The sequence below is a fragment of the Rattus norvegicus genome, chromosome 9 (genome assembly GCF_021556685.1).
Source record: "Rattus norvegicus strain SHRSP/BbbUtx chromosome 9, alternate assembly SHRSP_T2T, whole genome shotgun sequence".
Classification (NCBI taxonomy): domain Eukaryota; kingdom Metazoa; phylum Chordata; class Mammalia; order Rodentia; family Muridae; genus Rattus; species Rattus norvegicus.
In genome coordinates, this window is record NC_141542.1 from 32788835 (window position 1) to 32807500 (window position 18666).

The 18666-nt window shown below is 44.7% G+C and overlaps 1 protein-coding gene across 15 annotated transcripts in view; it reads right to left on the reverse strand.

Moving 5' to 3' along the window:
- The window catches only part of Adgrf5 (adhesion G protein-coupled receptor F5), a 106375-nt gene that overhangs the window by 58436 nt on the left and 29273 nt on the right, over window positions 1-18666 (reverse strand). For all 15 annotated transcript variants that reach the window (XM_087564716.1, XM_087564706.1, XM_087564709.1 and 12 more), the window contains 1 exon segment: window positions 5938-6063. In XM_087564716.1, the coding sequence (XP_087420842.1) occupies window positions 5938-6039 (102 nt within the window). In that variant the 5' untranslated portion in view covers window positions 6040-6063.

Genomic DNA, 18666 nt, shown 5'->3' on the forward strand with positions numbered 1-18666 from the left:
CCCAGCTCCGGAAAAAAAAAAACAAGCATGAGTACCTGAGTTCAAAAAAAGTTGGGCATGACCTCCTAGACATATAATCCCAGCACTGCGGGGAGCAGAGAGAGAAGGATGGCTGGGGTTTGCTGGTTCCCAGTCTAGCTTTAAGTTTAGCTAGGGCTTCTGTCTCAAGAAAGTAAAACAGGGAGTGGCTGAGCAGGATACCAAACATCTTCCTCTGTCTCCCATACATGCAGGTCTGTGCATCTGAACACACACAGACACACAGACATACACACACAGACACAGACACAGACACAGACACAGACACACACACACACACACACACACACACACACACACACACGAGAGAGAGAGAGAGAGAGAGAGAGAGAGAGAGAGAGAGAGAGAGATGGACTCTACTGATACTAAGCTGCAACCTTAGTTCCACCATCAATAGTAGTGGGACCTTAATAAGTTAATCAACCAGCGTGCTTCTTCCCCTATTCTGTGGCAGGGGATAGGTACAGCCTGCTCTACCAGGTCACTGCAAAGGTCACAGTATTTACTGTGGTTACTGTGGGCAGAAAATGGAAAGCTTCTGTGCCACAGTAAGCACTATTTAGAGTCAGAGGCCACACTGCTTCGGAGACTTTTCAGTCTCTACAGTGCCACCTGGTTCTTCTCAAGTCTGTCCTCTCCAACATCAATCTGTAATGAGTAGTCCGCTCTGCTAATGGGATCAGTCCCCACCCAATAGCTGGTAACAAGCCTTCCCCTTTACTGTCATGGCCTTTCTTGTTGCCTCTTGCCTGCAGGGAGACTCCTGGGATACCCACACAGAGCAAACTCCCCTCCCTGCCCCCATACTCACATCTAAGGTTCAGTGAACAAGCCCCATGTCTTTGATGACCCTACATACACTGATATGGCCTTTCCTATGAACTGCACACATCTCTGAATGCCACACGACACTAAGCTTACCCTCATCAGCCAGGTCCACTGTGGTTTCCTGGTTCGTTCACTCTCACACTCACTCAGCTATAGCAATATTCCTAAGATATATTACACACTCTCCACCAGGACAGTCAAAGGTGCTGTGGCCACTCACATTTCAATGATTAAAAAAACAAGAACAAAAAACAAAAATCGAACAAAAAAACACAGGTAGAGGAAGTCAAATACTTTGTCTAAGGTCACTGTGTTTTGGAACTCGGAATTTGAACTTGGCAAACCTGACTCCAAAGTGTGCCCTTGCCTATGATGGCTTAGGTGACATTCTGGGACACATTGCTCCTCCCAGGGAGCCAGTCTTCTCTTGCCTGATGCATCCCTCCAAAGTCTCCTGCATCTGCCTCCTCCTCCTCTCCCTTTCTTTCTTTTTTTTTCTCTTTTAAGTTTTTAATTATTAGGCCTTTATAGAGACAAGATTTCTCTGTGTAGCCCTGGCTAGCCTCCCACCCAGAGATCTACCTGCCTTTGCCTCCCGAGTACTGGGATTAAAGGCATGTGCCACCATACCCAACTCCCTTACTCCTTTTTCAACTAACAGTTTCCCTGGCTGGTCTCTCTCTCCATTCTAAGCTATAATTTTGGGAAATTACCAGCTGCTTTTTATGTTCCTCTCCTTGAAGTCCTTAAGAGACACTGGCTGAGGAGAACATTAAAATGTGTAAGGAGTGAGGAAGGGCAGGGAGCGTTCTGTGTGCATGAGAGTTCACAAATGCTCTTGAAGAACTAGAGACATGATGGATAGTGACTGGAATTTCAAAAGCCCAATTGCTGCTTCCGCTGCTGTGAGTTGTCCCAGGGGGATGTAAGGATACAGGAACTGAAGTCACATAGTTGATGTATAGGGTGGTTCCTCTCAGTTTGCCCTGCCTACGGCTTGGCCCTGTGCCCAGGTAGAAGGAAGGTTCTGGCCCTGCAGTCCTGTCCCCATCCTCCCTGGAGACTAGGAGAGGCTAGCCACCTATGTAAGTTCTGTGGTGTGTTTGAGGAACACAGACAAACATGATTAGCTATGATGTGTTAAAAATCCAAGTACATTTCACATCTAATGCAGAGTATCTTAAGGCTTTTCGAGGACAGAATTTTTCCTTTCCTTCCCACAGTTTGACTAAGCTCAACTACAGCTTGGGAGCCTTGATGACCAGTGCCTCCCATGTGTAAAGGTGCCTTATGGGAGTCACAACCTTCTCAAATGTTTATAGCACTAGCACGACCTTCCTAATGCTATGACCCTTTAGTACAGTTCCTCATGTTGTGGTGACCCACCAACCATAAAATTATTTCCTTGCCACTTCGTAACTGTAATTTTGCTATTGTTATGAATCATAATGTAAATATGGTTTCCAATGGTTTTAGCGAACCCCTGTGAAAGAGCAGCTCGGGCCTTTAAATGTGTCTCAAGCTCCAGGTTGAGAATTGATGCTTTAAAGTAACATCTGGCAGTTTCTAGACTCATCTTTGTAAAGTACACCTCTCACATCCTGTTCTCTCCCTCCCCCTCTCTGCTGTACAGTACTGTACAAAACTGGGCTGTCAGGTCTTAGGACCTTGATCTGAACAGGCAGAGACTAGAGTCATAGCATGAGCTGACTCGCACCGCCCCCTCCTACTATTAACTCGAAGAGCTATCCACGTCTCCTAAGCTCTGATTTCTACATTCTAAACAGTAACCTGTGCAGAGAGGTGTACAATGTGCCTAATGTAGTCCACAGCGATGGTGTGTGCTCTTGTGTCCCACTGCTCTGGGTTCCCACGGACCAGCCTTGCCATCCTGAGTCCTCGGAAAGTTCTAGCCTGGGTAACTGTGAGACTCTGACACTCGCTTTTCCTACTACATTTTGCTCTCTGGCTACAATAGCTAAGAAGGGGAAATGGACTCGGATCACAAAGCTTCGAGGTGTTTTCAGATTAGACTAAACAGCTCACTTGAATCAGTCTACACACTTCAGACAAAGTTCTCCAGATGAGGCTCCGAGCCACAGCTCCCTTCAGTTGGGGATTTCCTGATGGCAGTCGGAAGAGACAAGGTCACCAATTCCAGGAAGAGTCCCACCCTTCACGAAAGATGGCTTTCTAAATAATTTTAGTGGTCTGGAGTTGGGGAGGGTAATCAACTAGAAATAAGAGTTGTGTGTGTGTTTGTGTGTGTGTGTGTGTGTGTGTGTGTGTGTGTGTGTGTGTGTACTCATACATGTGCATGTGTGACAGCCAGAGGTTAACTTTAGATGCCTTCTTCAGTTTTTTTTTCTGCCTTGGTTTTGATATAGGGTCTCTCTTTTTAACCTAGAGCTCACCAATTTGGCTAGGCCAGCTGGACTTGAGCACCAGGGATCCTGCTGTCTTCATCATCTCTGGCGTGGGATGAAATATATACTCGTACCTCTGACTCTTTTACAGGGATGCTGAAGAACAGACTTGAGTCCTCACTCTTGCACAGCAAGAATGATCCAGCAACTGAGTCATCTCCCCAGCTTGAAAGGTACACTCGAAAGTCTAAGGGGACACATGGCAAACAAGATGCTCACCAGGGACGCCAGCTGTCCCACCTCTCAGTCCCATCACCAGAGCCTTCCACTCACTCCTCCTTTTGTAGCCTAGAATGCTAAGCTAACCTTCTGCTTCTAAGTTGGATAATTATCTTACCAAGATTCCTCACAGATGGCTAGCAGCATACATCAACTCTAAGGACCGAGTCAGAGGCCCTTGGTGAAAGCACATGTGTGTGATCCTTACAACAAGCCAGAGAAGGGATGTGAGAGGGCATAGGTTCAGAGATATAGGAAAAATTAATGAAGACTCTGAAGCTTGTGTGGGTCAGGGCCAGACACCAATCGAGGTGTGATGCCAAGGTTAGACATATGTGATCACTGGGGTCACTTCTGAAAGAGAGGATAGATTAACCTCAATGTGGAAATCACACCACGTCTTCTGAATAACCCCTACAGAACAGGTGCAAATGTTTCCTCTTTGATAGAATGAGCAGGCTGGTTCATTCTCCTGTCTAGGTTGTACTCCATAAGCCAGGGCTGACAAGAAGAGACATATTGTGCACATTCTTCAGATCATGAGAGTGGAAAATGAAACAGACAAAGAAAACCTAGACCCTAAAACAGGAAAAGGAAGAAAGCGCATACAATCCTGGAGATGGTGAGTCTTCACTGTCAACTTGACCATGTCAAGGGTCGCCTGGGAGGTCGAAGCACAGCTCTGGGCGTGTCTGTAGAGGCATTTCTAGAGAGGACTGCCTGAGAACAGACTCACCCTGGTGTGCTTGGCCTCACCCTTATGCTAGGGCATCCAAGGGGATGGAACAAAAACAAATAAAGGGTAAAGGGAGAGAAGAGAAGCAGCCAGACACCAGCATCTCCATCACTCTGTGCCACAGCTACTGTGAATGCAAACTTTGCGTCATGTGATCCCTCCATGGACTGAGGCCTCTAAAACCATGAGTCGAAATCAAAGCTTTTAAATCCGAGTTGTTCACATCAGACTTAGGTTACACCATCGAGAAAGCTGATGAACACAGTGATAAACATAGAACCCTGATAATAAGACCAAGTACTTCGAACCTACTAAATGTGAATAAATTATACTCCCTGAATCACAGTCCAGTCCTCTCAGATTAAGTTCAATACAAGGGAAAAAAATTCTGAAACATACTTTTTTCCCCCTGATGCCTGTTATAAATATAAACCAACTTAATTCTCATAAGAATCATAGGAAATTGGTACTATTAGCATGATTCTATAGGTGAAGAGACTAAAATGCAAAACTATATGTCTGATCTCCCAGCTTGCAGTGGGCCTTGCCTCTAGTGTATAAAGAAGCATGATAAAGAATCCCACATGAAGCAATATACCATCACCTTCCCTACGTAGCTGAATGCCTCCCGACTTCTCAAGACAAAGGACTTTCATTATTCCCGAGGGAGAGTCTTAGACACTACCTAAGGTCCTCAGGGCTTGTTAACCTTTGACTGTGATACGCACACAAAGACAAATGGCTTTTGAAGAGTGTTACTTTATCAAAGCCAGCTTCAGTGTGAAGCCTCAACCAATCAGGTGTCTCCAGCCTTTCAGAGATGCCAACACGATGTTGTCACCCACAACGTTTACCGTGAAGAAACTTGCAATCAACTTACATCATTTCTAAATCTGATGGGTTTAAGCTAATTTACAATTTTGGGTTGATTTGCATTTAGAACTTTTCTTGGCTACATACAGCCTCCCTGGACGTGGAGATGGTCCTCTAGTGAAGGAAACTGGCTTGGGTGATCTCTCTGGATACTGATGGTTTCAGATTGCAAAAAGTCTGCCAGAATACAGCAAATACATAGGCGAATGCCAGCAGCAAACCACTGAACTGAGAACGGGACCCCCGTTGAAGGAATCAGAGAAAGGACTGGAAGAGCTTGAAGGGGCTCGAGACCCCATATGTACAACAATGCCAACCAACCAGAGCTTCCAGGGACTAAGCCACTACCCAAAGACTATACATGGATTGACCCTGGACTCTGGCCTCATAGGTAGCAATGAATAGACTAGTAAGAGCACCAGTGGAAGGGGAAGCCCTTTGTCCTGATAAGACTGAACCCCCAGTGAACATGATTGTTGGGGGGAGGATGGTAATGGAGGGAGGATAGGGAGGGGGGGGTTAGGGGGATGTTGGCCCAGAAACTGGGAAAGGGAATACATTCGAAATGTAAATAAGAAATACTCAAGTTAATTAAAAAAAAGAAAGAAAAGAAAAGAAAAGAAAAGAAAAAAAAGTCGTAGCCCAGTTAATACCGGCTACAACTAGTGAAAATCCTGTAACATAGTTACAATTGCAGCACTGTCTTGAAATCCCCTCCTACCCCACAGCTTAGAACTGTTTTCTGGTATGGACCTTACCAGGAAATCAAAGAGCTGAGACAAGGAAATGACTGACTGCAGACTTGACTTTACTCACCAAAGGATGGACAATGGGCTCTGCTGGCCTGCTCCATGTAGCTTCTGAGGAACAAATCACAATAAGCACAAAGTAGAGCGTGACAGTCCTTGACGATTTCATTTCTTCAGGTTTGAGTGGCTTTGCCTGAAAGGAAAGATGATGCTTCAGAGACCCAGCGATTGATTCAGGAAAGGTGGAAAGAACTGCCAACCCCTGTCATGAAAGTCCCATCACTCAATGACATTTGCAATAGAGGGGACAGGAGGGGACGGGTAAGGGGAGGGCACGGAGGGGACAAACTGAGGAAGAAGCATTGCCTATCCTGGGGAGACAAACATGTCTCTGAGGATTAGGGGAGGTAGTGTTTTGAGATGTTAATGTGAGTAATACAAAGGTTTGGGGGTAAAGCTCCTCTAGACATGATAAAGAGTGGGGTGAAGGAAAGAGGGGAGAAAATGAGGCTAAAGAAAGAAAGCAAGAAAAAGAGACAGACAGTTTAGTAAGAGATGCTATTAGGCCGGAGAGACAACCTAGTGCGAAAAATGCTTGCTACACAAACAGGTGAGCAGGGATTTTGCAAACACAGCATCCACATAAAGCCAGGCAAGAGCACCATCTATAAATTCAGTGCTGCTATGGACAGATCTGGAAGGAAATGCACAGAACCTCCGAAAGCTCCTGGCCAGCCAGCCTGGCGCACAGAGCAGTGAACACTGAAGAGACCCTGACTCAAACAGGTTAAGGCTGGACACCTGAGGTGGTTCTCTAGCTTCCATGGATGCAGCATGGCGTATGCATACCCCACACAAATACATATGCACAGAGGGATCCCTTCAATATGATCCACTACACAGACTGTACCATAAAAGCGATCAGAGAATTCACCTCGCTTTTGCTACATTCAATGCACTTTTTGGTATTTTCAAGTCTACCCCATTCTCTCCTCACCTATTTTTTATGTTAATTCTATTCAAATAAAACCATTCAATTGATCCTTTGACTGTATTAATAGGCTAGGACTTGTAAGTATTATGAAAATATCAGTTTTATTTTTATAAAACCGTGTTATGGTGTAAAACATATATGATATTAGTATCCCATTAGACATGTTTTTTAGCTCTCTATATAAAGCTGGAGATGCAAAAGGAGGCTTTCTTGTAACCAATTAATCATTGGTTTATTTGAAATTCAGAGCAATAATCCCAAACCAAGTAAATCTCGAAACAAAACTAAACAAAAAGGGCTTGGTATAAATCCTTTCTTTCTGACTTTGTGTGCGTGCGTGCATGCTCTCCACCTCATTTTATGAGGCAGGTCTCTCAGTGAACCTGGAGCTTGTCCACTGACTCAGCTGGCTGGTCATCAAGCCACAGAATCTGCCTGTCACCAGGATTGAGATTACAGAATGGCTTTAACATGGGTGCTAGATGGGGCTGAACAACATGGTAAGGCAGCAGGCTCTATCCCCACTCCCCAGCCCACTCCCTGTGGTAGTCTATGCCCATATGTACCTGTGAAAAGAGCCACAGGTTGAAATGGGAGATTTGGATTTTGGTCTAGGAGCATTACTGTGACCCGGGTCCTCCACTAAATCTCCTATTGACCCCTGTGTTTCCGGAGTGCAGATCATTGTATTTTTCTCCCTTACCGCTTTCAGAATTTCCTGAGACGCAAATGAGATTAAAAGCCAGGAAGAGGCTCCTGAGATTCCGACTCTGCAAAAATAATAGGGCAAAGGAGGATGGGAAAGAATTGAAAGAATGAAGGTACAATGGTCGTGATGGCAATGGTTATCACCCCAATGGTTCGTGAAGGGTAGAGGGCAGCCATGACAGAGCTGCGGACAGCACCAGAGAATCAGGGTCGGGATGCCACCTGATGAAGGCTGAGATACACATGTCAGGAAGAACTGTGTGTCCATCACCAGGAGCCAAATGGCATTTCCCCTTCCCCAGTGAATAGAGGGAAACTCAAGGCCTTGGGAAATATTTCGGCTCGCATATCTGGCAATTGGTGCATTTTTTAAATTCTTCACCTCAGTTATTTTAGGACGATGCTTTGCCATTTCAGTTCTGTGGACAGATGCCTCAGGCCAGATGTATCTGCTGCAGGGAAACTGCAGTGACATAGCCGGTAGCCTTTAGGTACATTTTCGATATAGGGGTAGGTAGGCTGACAAAGTGTGTTGATAGCAACTCTCTCTAAGATGAATCAACTCGTCCTATATCTCCAAAGGATACTCCCACAGGAGGCAAATTAATCTTCTCAGGCCCCAACACAAGGAATTATACATTGCTTGGCCCCACAATGAGGCAATTAATCATGTGTTGGAGAATAGTTAGACTTCCTTAGCCCCTGACACCTAGGGAGGGACTCAGGCACAGGGGAGACCACAGGAAACTCCTGATCGTTACTTCCCAAATGCTTCACTAAATAGGTTTTGTTCATTTGTGGTTGACTTTTGTGTTTGAGGGGTTGGCTCAATTGTGTCAACCAGTATATAATGTTCTGTGCTGGGACCCAAGAAGATTAATTAGCCTCCTGAGGGAGTATCCTTTGGAGATAGAGTCCCTAAATGGTCACATCTGATGCACCAGTGTAGGCTGTGGCCAACACAGTCCCATCTCTTTCTACTTCCGGCCTCCTTGGAGACCGTTCCTGTAAAAAGTCTTCATTCTTCATTCCGTTGAGACATTTGGAGAAAAACAACAACACATTGTTTGACTCATTTAGGGGGTGTGTGTGTGTGTGTGTGTGTGTGTGTGTGTGTGTGTGTCCCAAGACACACAGATAGGAGCCCCAATTCACAAATATCCTCTGGAACGAGGGATAATTGTCAGCTGTACTGCAAAGATGAGGCACTGTGTGGAAGATAGGAAGGTCACCCTCTGGAAGGGAGTGGTATTCTCAAGAGTTGACAACTAGTAGTATGAACGACTTGGTCAAAGGGAGCCTGGCACCAGCTGGAGACCACTTCAACTGTTCAGGCTCCTGCTCTATCAGGGATTCAGGCTCCTGCTCCATCAGGGATTCAGGCTCCTGCTCCATCAGGGATTCAGGCTCCTGCTCCATCAGGGATTCAGGCTCCTGCTTCATCAGGGATTCAGGCTCCTGCTCCATCAGGGAAGAAGCTTGAAGTTGTAACTTCTCTTAGCTTTGCCACTGGTCTAATTAACATGGCTGCCCCCTAGCTCACAGGAGCTCTCACCTATGAGGCAATCAGCAGTGCTTCATAATGTTGCTAACGGGGAAAATATCCACATTGATAGAGTTGAGACGGGAAGCTACCTCCCACAAACAAGGCCATGTGTGGTCACAAGCACCCTTAGTTGTAATGGCCCTAAACATGCACATAATGCTTCTAACATTCCTGAAGTAAAGATCAAAGGCGCAGAGAGGGGAAGAACATTATCTGCTGTCCATCCTAATTAATTCTTCATGAATAAAAGTATTGGACACTCTACTTTAAGTCACCTACTTGTATGAGCTGGCCTATCACGAGACCGACAGCTGGGAAATGTGGCCTAATTCCCAGGATTACCCCGGTCATACTGAGCAACTTCCTCCTCGTCAACCCAGACTCTGTCTTCCAGTCTATGAAGGTACAAGAGGCAGAAGAAAGAAAGCGCAGGCTGATGTCACTTCCTGGGAATAAGTCATAGCAATTCTCAGCAACACATGGACCATGCCGTGTCTGGCTCCTCAGCTGCCAATAGTGTTGGTGTCTTGCCAAGTGACTGTACACCATGAAAGGCACAGTGAAGAGCCAGCCTTTTCTCTCGAATCTGGGAGACAGCCTGCACCTGAAGACTGACTCTTCTCCTAGAGTCCTACTGGAATCTTGAATGACCCTGTTTGATTAGGGGTGAGGAAATAGACCCTTTGTAGAGTTCAACCCCTGTTCACATAATGGTCACCTCTAGGCTGTCTGATCATTCAGTAGACTACCACGAGGATGACAAGGCACTTCTAATAGTGTCATTGTAGGATTATCTTTGGAAATGGTTGGTTTGGGTAAACTTTATTCAGCTCTGCCTTGCCATTTTCTCTCATCTAGCCCTCATGGAGTTCATGCAGCCATCTTGGATTTTCAGATGAAGACTCTAAAGCTTAGGACTGTCTCAGAGCCAGCTGGGGTGGAGATGGTTGGAACCAAAGCAGTGATTCTTTAAATTTAATCGGAGTTTCCTACAGTCTGAGGATAGGACATAGGATAATTGCAGATGGGGATCACAGTCCCTAGGCACAAGGTGGGGGGGTGAGGGGGTGGGGGAGCATACCCTGGGTGGTGCTACGCTCTATGAGGGTGATGCCCTCTAGACACTGTAGTGTCAGAGTTCAAGCCTGTAATTCCAGTGTTCGGGAAATAAAGGCATGGAGATCAGGAGTTTCAAGGTCATCTTGGCTGCTGTGAGATATCATCTCTAAATAAATGATTGCATCACTTAACCCTCTAGGCGACCCACAACTCAGTGAGACTACTAAATCATTCCTACCTAACTTCCCCCATACAGAAATGGAAACTTTCTTCAGGGCTCAGAGCCCTGGTGAAACTGATTACCAATGACCTATTGTACCAGGGGAGGGGCATTCGAGCCAAGAGAATTTCTTGATGAAATAACAATAATAATACGTGGAAATTTTTCTCAAAATGGAATGGGTAGCCAAAACATACATTCACATGGCCGCCAGTTATTAGTGTGACACAGGACAAACCACATTATCTACTGAACTGGAGTTTTCTAATGAGCACAGAGAAGAATTTGACAGAGAGTTGAGTTACAGCAGTTGACCTTGGAAAATCTTGTGACTCTTCTAAACACATATAAATCCGTACACGTTTTGCAACTCAGATGCAATCTTGACCAGTTTAACTTCTAAATCTGACTGAAGCCATATGCTTCTGATGTGTGAACAGGCGCAGGCCTCCCTGCCTGACCTGTGTTACTATGGCAACAATAGCCACCACCCTTTTTCTTTGTCCCGCCCTCTACTTAGATACAGGATGGATCTTTCGGTCACACCTTAGTCTCTAGACTTTCCTGTTCAGCTCCTAATGCTTTTCAAAATAAAAGTACTCTCACCAGTACCCAAAGCCCCCAACAACCTGACTTTTATTTTTTTTAATAAATGCTTAATAAGCATTCCCCGTTTTCCCACTACTGATATTGGCTGACATCTAAAACAGTGCAAGAAGTTTTTCCAGCGTTCATACAAAAGCAAAAAGTCAAACCAAAGCCATTCTTGAGGGTGGACGGGAACAATTATCAGCAAACTATTTTTAAGTGGTTGGCAAACTAAGATAATCCTCCTGCCATTTACTTGGTCCATTAATCTTCATCTCTCATCGGCCCAGTAGTCACTGTACATTCAAAGTTTACCCACCCACTGTGTCCGGGAAAAGGCTGCCTCCTAATGCAAGTCCCTTGATACATGGAGCTATAAATAGTCTCATTCCTTGAACACCTACACACACTAATGCAGGCCCCGGACCTTCCTGCATGCATGACATGTATTGTTCCATGAAGTCATGAATCCCTCACCCATCTATTTATGCATCCATTTATTAGGTCCTGACAAGTGCCAGGTGTTCCGCTGGGCTCAAGGAAGAGGCAGTCACCAAGACAGTGAGTCCTGTTTCCATAGAGCTGGGAGTCTAATGGAGCAGACAGACATCATTAAAGAATCAGTTACTCGAGTCACTGTAGTAATAACAGTTCTTGAGCAGTTGTTATGTGCTCAGTGCTGAGAACCGACGATATGTACTCACTTCATCTTTGAAACACTGAAGTGTTTCAGACATGCTTTCTAATTAACAGCCACACCGTGGGCGCTTGAACAATTTTGAGCAAGAATTTAAATGGACGAAGGGTATATCCAGAGTGGATCATTTTAGTAATGTGCTTAACTTTCTGGAAAGCAAAACAAACAAGCAAGAAAGCAAGCAACTAACTAACTAACTAACTAACTAACTAACTAACTAACTAACTAACTAAGGCTTATGGAAGGTGTCCCAGGCATAGTGTTTAAACAGGCTAAACCTAAACATTTCAGTTATCTTTAGGAGGGAGAAAGAGAGAGTGACTGAGTGAATTAGAAGTCAAAAACACCATGTGCAAAGGCCCTGGAGTAGGAAAAAGCATGGTCCATTTAAGGAGCTATAAGTGGGTCAGAGTGCCTAGACATCACAAGAGCAGAAGACAGATGTTCTGTGAGGTGAGCGCCAGGGTAGGCAGAACTCAAAATGATGACCACAGGATTAGTAAGATCAAATAGAGAGACAAGTGGGAGAGAAGGCTAGAACCAAATCCAACAGAATTCCAAATGGTCAAGTCCAGGCCAAGGGGACGATTGCACCTGGAAGTTTACGGACCAGGTTAAAGTGTCAGGAGGTGAAGGGAGACAGCCATGGTCCTGCACACTTATACCCAGTGTTTGTGAAGCTGAGGAAGGGGAAATCTTGTGTTCAAGACTAGCGTGGGTTACACAGTGAGACCTTGTCACCAAAAACAAACATGGAAAACTAACGCAACGAGCAAAAGCTAGCAGAGAATGATGTGAACCAGGAAAAGTTTGGCATCGTGGAGGAGGGTGTGGCCAACAATGTCCAGTGACGCTGATGTCCAGGGAAGAGGATCTGAGGCCTTCAGACTGCTCTCTCCTCCGGGGTGGGATGTCTCATTGGTAATGAGGTGGTAACCATCCTGGGAAGAGTTGTTGTATGTAAGAGGTAAGCAGTTGGAGATGCCAAGCAAGCATGGGACTCCAGAATTTGCTTACAATGGTGGGGATGGGGGTGGGGGTGGGGTCGTGGTCCTTCATTTTACACCACATACTTGAGTGTCGTTGTATCCATGGTTCTCCTTTTATGAATGGATTGAATTACATTGCACACTAAGACGGTTTCAAGGGAACACCCGTCTCTGACTCAACTTGGCCTTGGACTGGGGCTCACTAACTAGATATACTATTATATGTGTTGGAAATATTTTAGGATCTCTCTCTCTCTCTCTCTCTCCCCCCCTTCCCTGCCTCCCTCCCTTGCTCTTTCCCTCCCCCTTCCTCTCCTTCCCTGCTTCCCTCTCTCCCTCTCCTTGCTCTCTTGAGACAGGGTTTCTCTGTGTAGCCTTGGCTGTTCTGGAACTCACTCTGTAGACTAGGCTGGCCTCAACAGAGATCCATCGGTACTACCACAGCTATCTTGGGAGCTGTCTCTTCATTCTTTATATCCCTTACCTCCTTTCTCTAAGGTACAGACTTGGATGTCTTTGAAAAAAAAACCCTTACCAAAATTAAGACTTAGACTAAAGTGGTATGTCCATTTATGAAATGCAAAACAGAATTCTTGGATGGTGGACAATGGGTGATGGTACCTCATTTCAGGAGCAGCTTTACACACTAAGATTATTTTCTCCCATTTCCGGGGATGTGGCTCAATGTCAGAGCAATTACCTACCCTGTACGAAGATTTGCATTTGATCCTCAGAAGTGTAAGAAATCAAACATAGAGAAAACAACATTTGGGCTGGGGAGATGGAAGGATGGGTAATGTGCTTTCTGTACAAATATGTGAAACTGAATTAGAATCCCTAGCACCCATATAAGAAAACTGAGCATGACTTTATGTTCCTATAATCCCAGCTCTAGGAAGACAGAGACAGGAACCTCCCTGGGGTTCACTGGTGGTTAGCCAGTCAAGCCAACTGGAGAGGTCTAGGTCCAGTGAGTCCAAAGCAATAATCAGAAAGGTAGGGAGCTATAGAAACAGACACACAATGTTGATCACTTTGCTACTATGTACACAAAAGGGTGTGCATCTTCCCATATGTGTGAAAGTGCAGAAAGTGCATACACACACACACACACACACACACACACACACACACACACACACACACACACACAGATGTCTTCTCTTAGTTCATCTACATGATGCTTGAGTCTCCAAAGAGGATGAAATGCTGCCCACCTATAACCTCCCTTCACATCTACAGAAGTGCACATTCAAAATCTTCAAGTGTAGCTCTGAGAGGCTCCGAACAGACCGAATTTACAACTGCAAGGCTGATAAGACTTATCTCTGTGGACCTTATTTAATTCAATGACTCATCCCCGGCACATGCAGGGTTGTAGGGTAAATATTTATTCAGCACAAACACGAAACACAATGCCAATTAAAGGATTCTATTGAAGAGATTCCCCCCCCCTATTTAATTTTCCTTTGCCTTGAAATAAGATTCTGTGGCAGCATTGTGTCCCAGCAGCTCGGGACTATCTGATTACAGATGACCATTTGTTTGTATTCAATGGGATGGAGTTTTCCAAAACACACTACACATGTGTTGATTCTTGATAACCTGTTAGCCTTCTTGCCTCCTTATAAGTTACTGGGAGACTTTAACCTTTAAGCAGAGATTATCATCTTTTAAAAAAAAACCATTAAGTTCCTAGCTGGGAACTTATCTATTCAATCTCATAGCTTCAACATATCACAAAGGGGTTTCCCTGCACCACGCAGAACAATGTCATGCAGACATTCCAACTGCAGACATGGGTAGCCCTGTGGTTGGCCATAGGGATAGATTAAGAAGGAGCTCTGTAGAGTTACTGCCGTTAGCTGAGTAGGAAAATAACAGTAATGATTTGTGGCCACCCATCAGGGAGGCATCTTCTGTGCCAAATCTTAACTCTTTCATCGCTGGACCCTGGAAAACTCAAAGCAGTAGCGATTTGTCATGTGATTTAAAATATTTCAATATGTTAGGCTGGGGAGCTGGTCTAGTTGGTAAAGTGCTTGCTGTGCAAATCTGAGGACCTGAGTTCAATCCCCGAGCATCACATAAAACAGTTAGTTTCAGTAGTAAATATCTGTCATACTTCGGTGGAACGAGGAGGATAGGGATCCCTGTCGCTCACTGGCCAAGCTAAACTGGGATGTCCAGGTTTAGTGAGAGAGTCTGTCTCAAAAAATAAATAAATAAATAAATAAATAAATAAATAAATAAATAAATAAATAAATAATAAGGCGGAGAGTCACTGAAGGAGACACCCAGAAGTAGACATTTACCCTCAACACAGTGCTTTCATCCATGAATATGCATCTATGCAGATACACACCTTTTTCCTTCCCTTACCCTTTCTCTACTTAAACTTGAAGCTGCCAGTAGTACCCCGAAGATGGATTTGGGGGTCTCTGGGTAATTGATCCTGTTAACTGATCTTCTTTCCACTGTGGCTTCATTGAATCTATCTCCCTTCTCTGCTTTACACACACACACACACACACACACACACACACACACACACACACACACACGCATATGCACACAAATACTCCAGCATGTACACAGTTCAGGGCCCTCTGAAGTCACTCCTTTTCAGCCCTGGCCACACTACTTTCCTGTCATCTGGCGCGGACAACCTTGGTCATGAGCTTAAGTGTCTTACATTTTTATTTGTCCCTTTAGGGATATTGTTCAATTTTAACAAATAAAGAGTATGCTGCATGAAACAGAAAAAGAATAATTACTTAATTTTTCTCTCTGAATGCAACATTCTTAGATAGCCTTCCTGCTCCAAGATGTCTTAACTCTGACCACATGACCTTCACACTTCTTATAAATGGCACTTTATATGAGGTCATGTAGCTTTTGTCTGGCTTGGCTGTTACCCATGTGGATGGTGGCTGTAGGTTCCTGAATGCCCCCTCCCCCTTACCCCTGATCACTAATCTTACACAGTGGCAACTGATACATTTGCTCAGAATGAACTCCCCTCTAGATCACCACTGTGCCTAATTCAAGCAAGCCAAGCGCCCTGAGGAAGATGCTTAGGCAACACCCGACAAACACAACTGCAGAGACCTAAAACAAAACTAGCTCAGCCAACACTGTCACCACAACGTTTGGACACAGACTCATCTACTCACAAACTTTGACTGTAACTTCTTTCACAAAATATGGCACAAATACTAACAGTGAAGATGGGTTAAACGGCTTACCACCTCTGGGTGTCTTCTCATACAGTTCTTGACCACTGTGAAGCTTCTTTTTTTTTTTTTTCCTTTTTGAGTTTCACTCATTGTTTGCCCCCACCTTCCGCTGGCTTTTAAACTCAATAACAATGACCGCTACCTTTTATCAAGCACGTCTACAGACTAGACCTATGGCTAAACATCCACACACATCAAGCTCTCTTACTCCTTGTGATCTTGTCTTAGGAAAACCTCCATTGTCCCCACTTGTAGAACGGGGGGTGGGGGGGGGACCAATGACTGGCTAAATTACGCAATATCCCCAGGTCACGTAGCAAGTGGTAGTACCGATTGCCAAGCCTAAATCTGTAACCGTTGTAGCACATCGCCTCACTTGTTGTTCCTTCAGGGATGCATCCTTTGAAATACGCCTGCATTTCTATATCTGGCTTCTTTTCTGTCCTAATGGACCACTTAGCACTGCTGTTACGGTTTTTGGAGTGTAGCATAATAATTCGGCAAATAAACTCTGAGGTCAGGCTGCCTGAAATGTAATTGTGACTCTATTACCCACTGGTTATTTGTTCTAAAACAATTTACTTAACCTTTGTATATTTGCTCACCTACAAAATAAAGATGATATCAACACAGGCCTATCGGCACAACCGAAAAAAGAAGAGTAATCTTTACAAGGCGCTGGACGCAATGCTAGGGGCATGGTAAGCAGGAAGTGAATATATGTTACTAAAACTCTCAATGCTTGCTCCTTAACTCATGTTAAGAGTCTAAAGTGATTACAGGACAAGATCCCCTGTGTTTTTTTTTAATTCTGCAAAACCTAGCAAGCCTCTCTGGAATACCTGATTCCCCGAGGCTGTGGTTTTACTTTTATGATTATCTTTTAGGAAGTAAGCAAGATTCCGGTTCTATTGAGGATGGTGACCAGAGTCAAACAGTGTGGACTGCAATGCAGAGCTGGCAAGCCACTCGGGCATTTACGATGTGCCCACAGCCAGTTCGTGCATTTGATGGAGAACATCCTGTTTACTAGAACATCTAATCTGACTCCATAGGATCTGCAAGCAACAGGAGCTAATGCGTCTGCGTCAAGTCAGAGAGGTCATTCCAGTTGACGCTGCAAAGACAATGCCACCGTGGGTTGGGACAGGAATGTCTTCTCCATCCTTGCCTGCCAGGATTCTAACTCGGAATGCTTACAGCTGAGCTCAGCCCAGGCTTTCCAGAATCATAACCAGGTGCTGCTGCTGGTAACCAAGCCACCCCATTTGCATCCAGGTCCCATTCTCGACCTTGCGGGTGTAATGGAAGCAGTTGGAAGACAGGAGGGCAAATAACAAATGCAGAAAGGTTATGATCCGACTGCAACGGTGAAGTGTGTGGTCCTTCCTCTGGTTTTGGAAAGCTCCCGAGGCCGACAGCAACCAACAGCAGGCATTCTAGTCTGCAAGCAATCCGAACGGTGCAGTAATTCGGTGCCCTTTCACACTCCCAGCAAAGCATTCACCATGCTGTTAGAGCGAATGTGCTCAAGATAATGGTGTAAATTCTCCGATATCTTTTTATCCTCACATTCCTAGCTAAGAAAGGCGCTGATGGACTGAAAAGAGACCTGAATTCTCATCCTGGAGGCCTGCAAGAGAGTCACTGAAAAGCTGGGCAAATCACTGTCACTTTGCTATTTTTCGCTTCTCATTTTATTCAACAGAACAAGAATTGGATGCCAGTTTTACCTGTGGCCCAGCAAAGGAGTGTGGGTGCCTGCTCGGAGGATGAAAGTTGTGTTTGAGTTTAAGAGACTCAACTGAGATTTACAAAAGACTGGACGACCTCACTACTCGGGAGGTGGCCACCTGCATGGCTTTGTCACCACCCTGAGCTGCTGCTAAGAATCCTCTGATATGACTGCATTTTAGTACAGCACTGTGCTGCCCAGCCTCCCCCCCCCCCATGTCAGTGCAGTGGGCAGAGCGGGCTTGTTAGCTTAGTGAGTGCTCTGAGGTTGAACTGTGGAAAGCAAGTTGAACTAGACAGTCCAAGGCAGAATATCAACTCCAGTAGCCCAAGTGATCCCCCTCCTCCAGGGTTTGGACTGCATCAAGAAAAATGAACAATTGAGTGAATTGTTATTACTCTTACAGGTTTTTTACTCTCGTTTTTCCTTGCTTGCTTTTTCTTTATGAAGGTCCCTACCCTTCTCTATGACCCATGCAGCCTTGCTCATTGTTATGCTTTTATTAGACTTTTATTTTTTACAATATAGAGAGCGGTGGCAGAGAGAGAAGGACACCGTTTACAGATGATTAAAATATTTGGAAGATGACTCAAGTAAAAAATCAAAGTTTCCCTGCCTTCATCTAGCCTTCCCTTGGTCAAGAATTTAGCTTTCGAATGACAGACTGATCTACGTAGCCAGCTGATTTCTTTACTTGTCTCCCTTCTTATTTCCAAAATACTGTTTTTTTGGGGGGTTTTTTCCCCAGTAACCCTCCAAAATATTGTTAACTGATGTCCTTCAAAGAAAAATGCCCAAACTGCTGTTAATCTTAAAGTCTCATTCTTACGAAGTTGATATTAATATTAGTAAGTGCAGAGGCAACACCAAAAATAGCAAAAATAGTAAAAAGGAGAGGGTTTTTTTTTCATACTTTCTAAATTTTAGTGAGCTGGGCACATTCCTCCCATGTCACGTTATCCTTCAACAGAAGAGATATTAAGTGTCATCAAAAAATCGACAATGAAAACTTGTGGGGCCT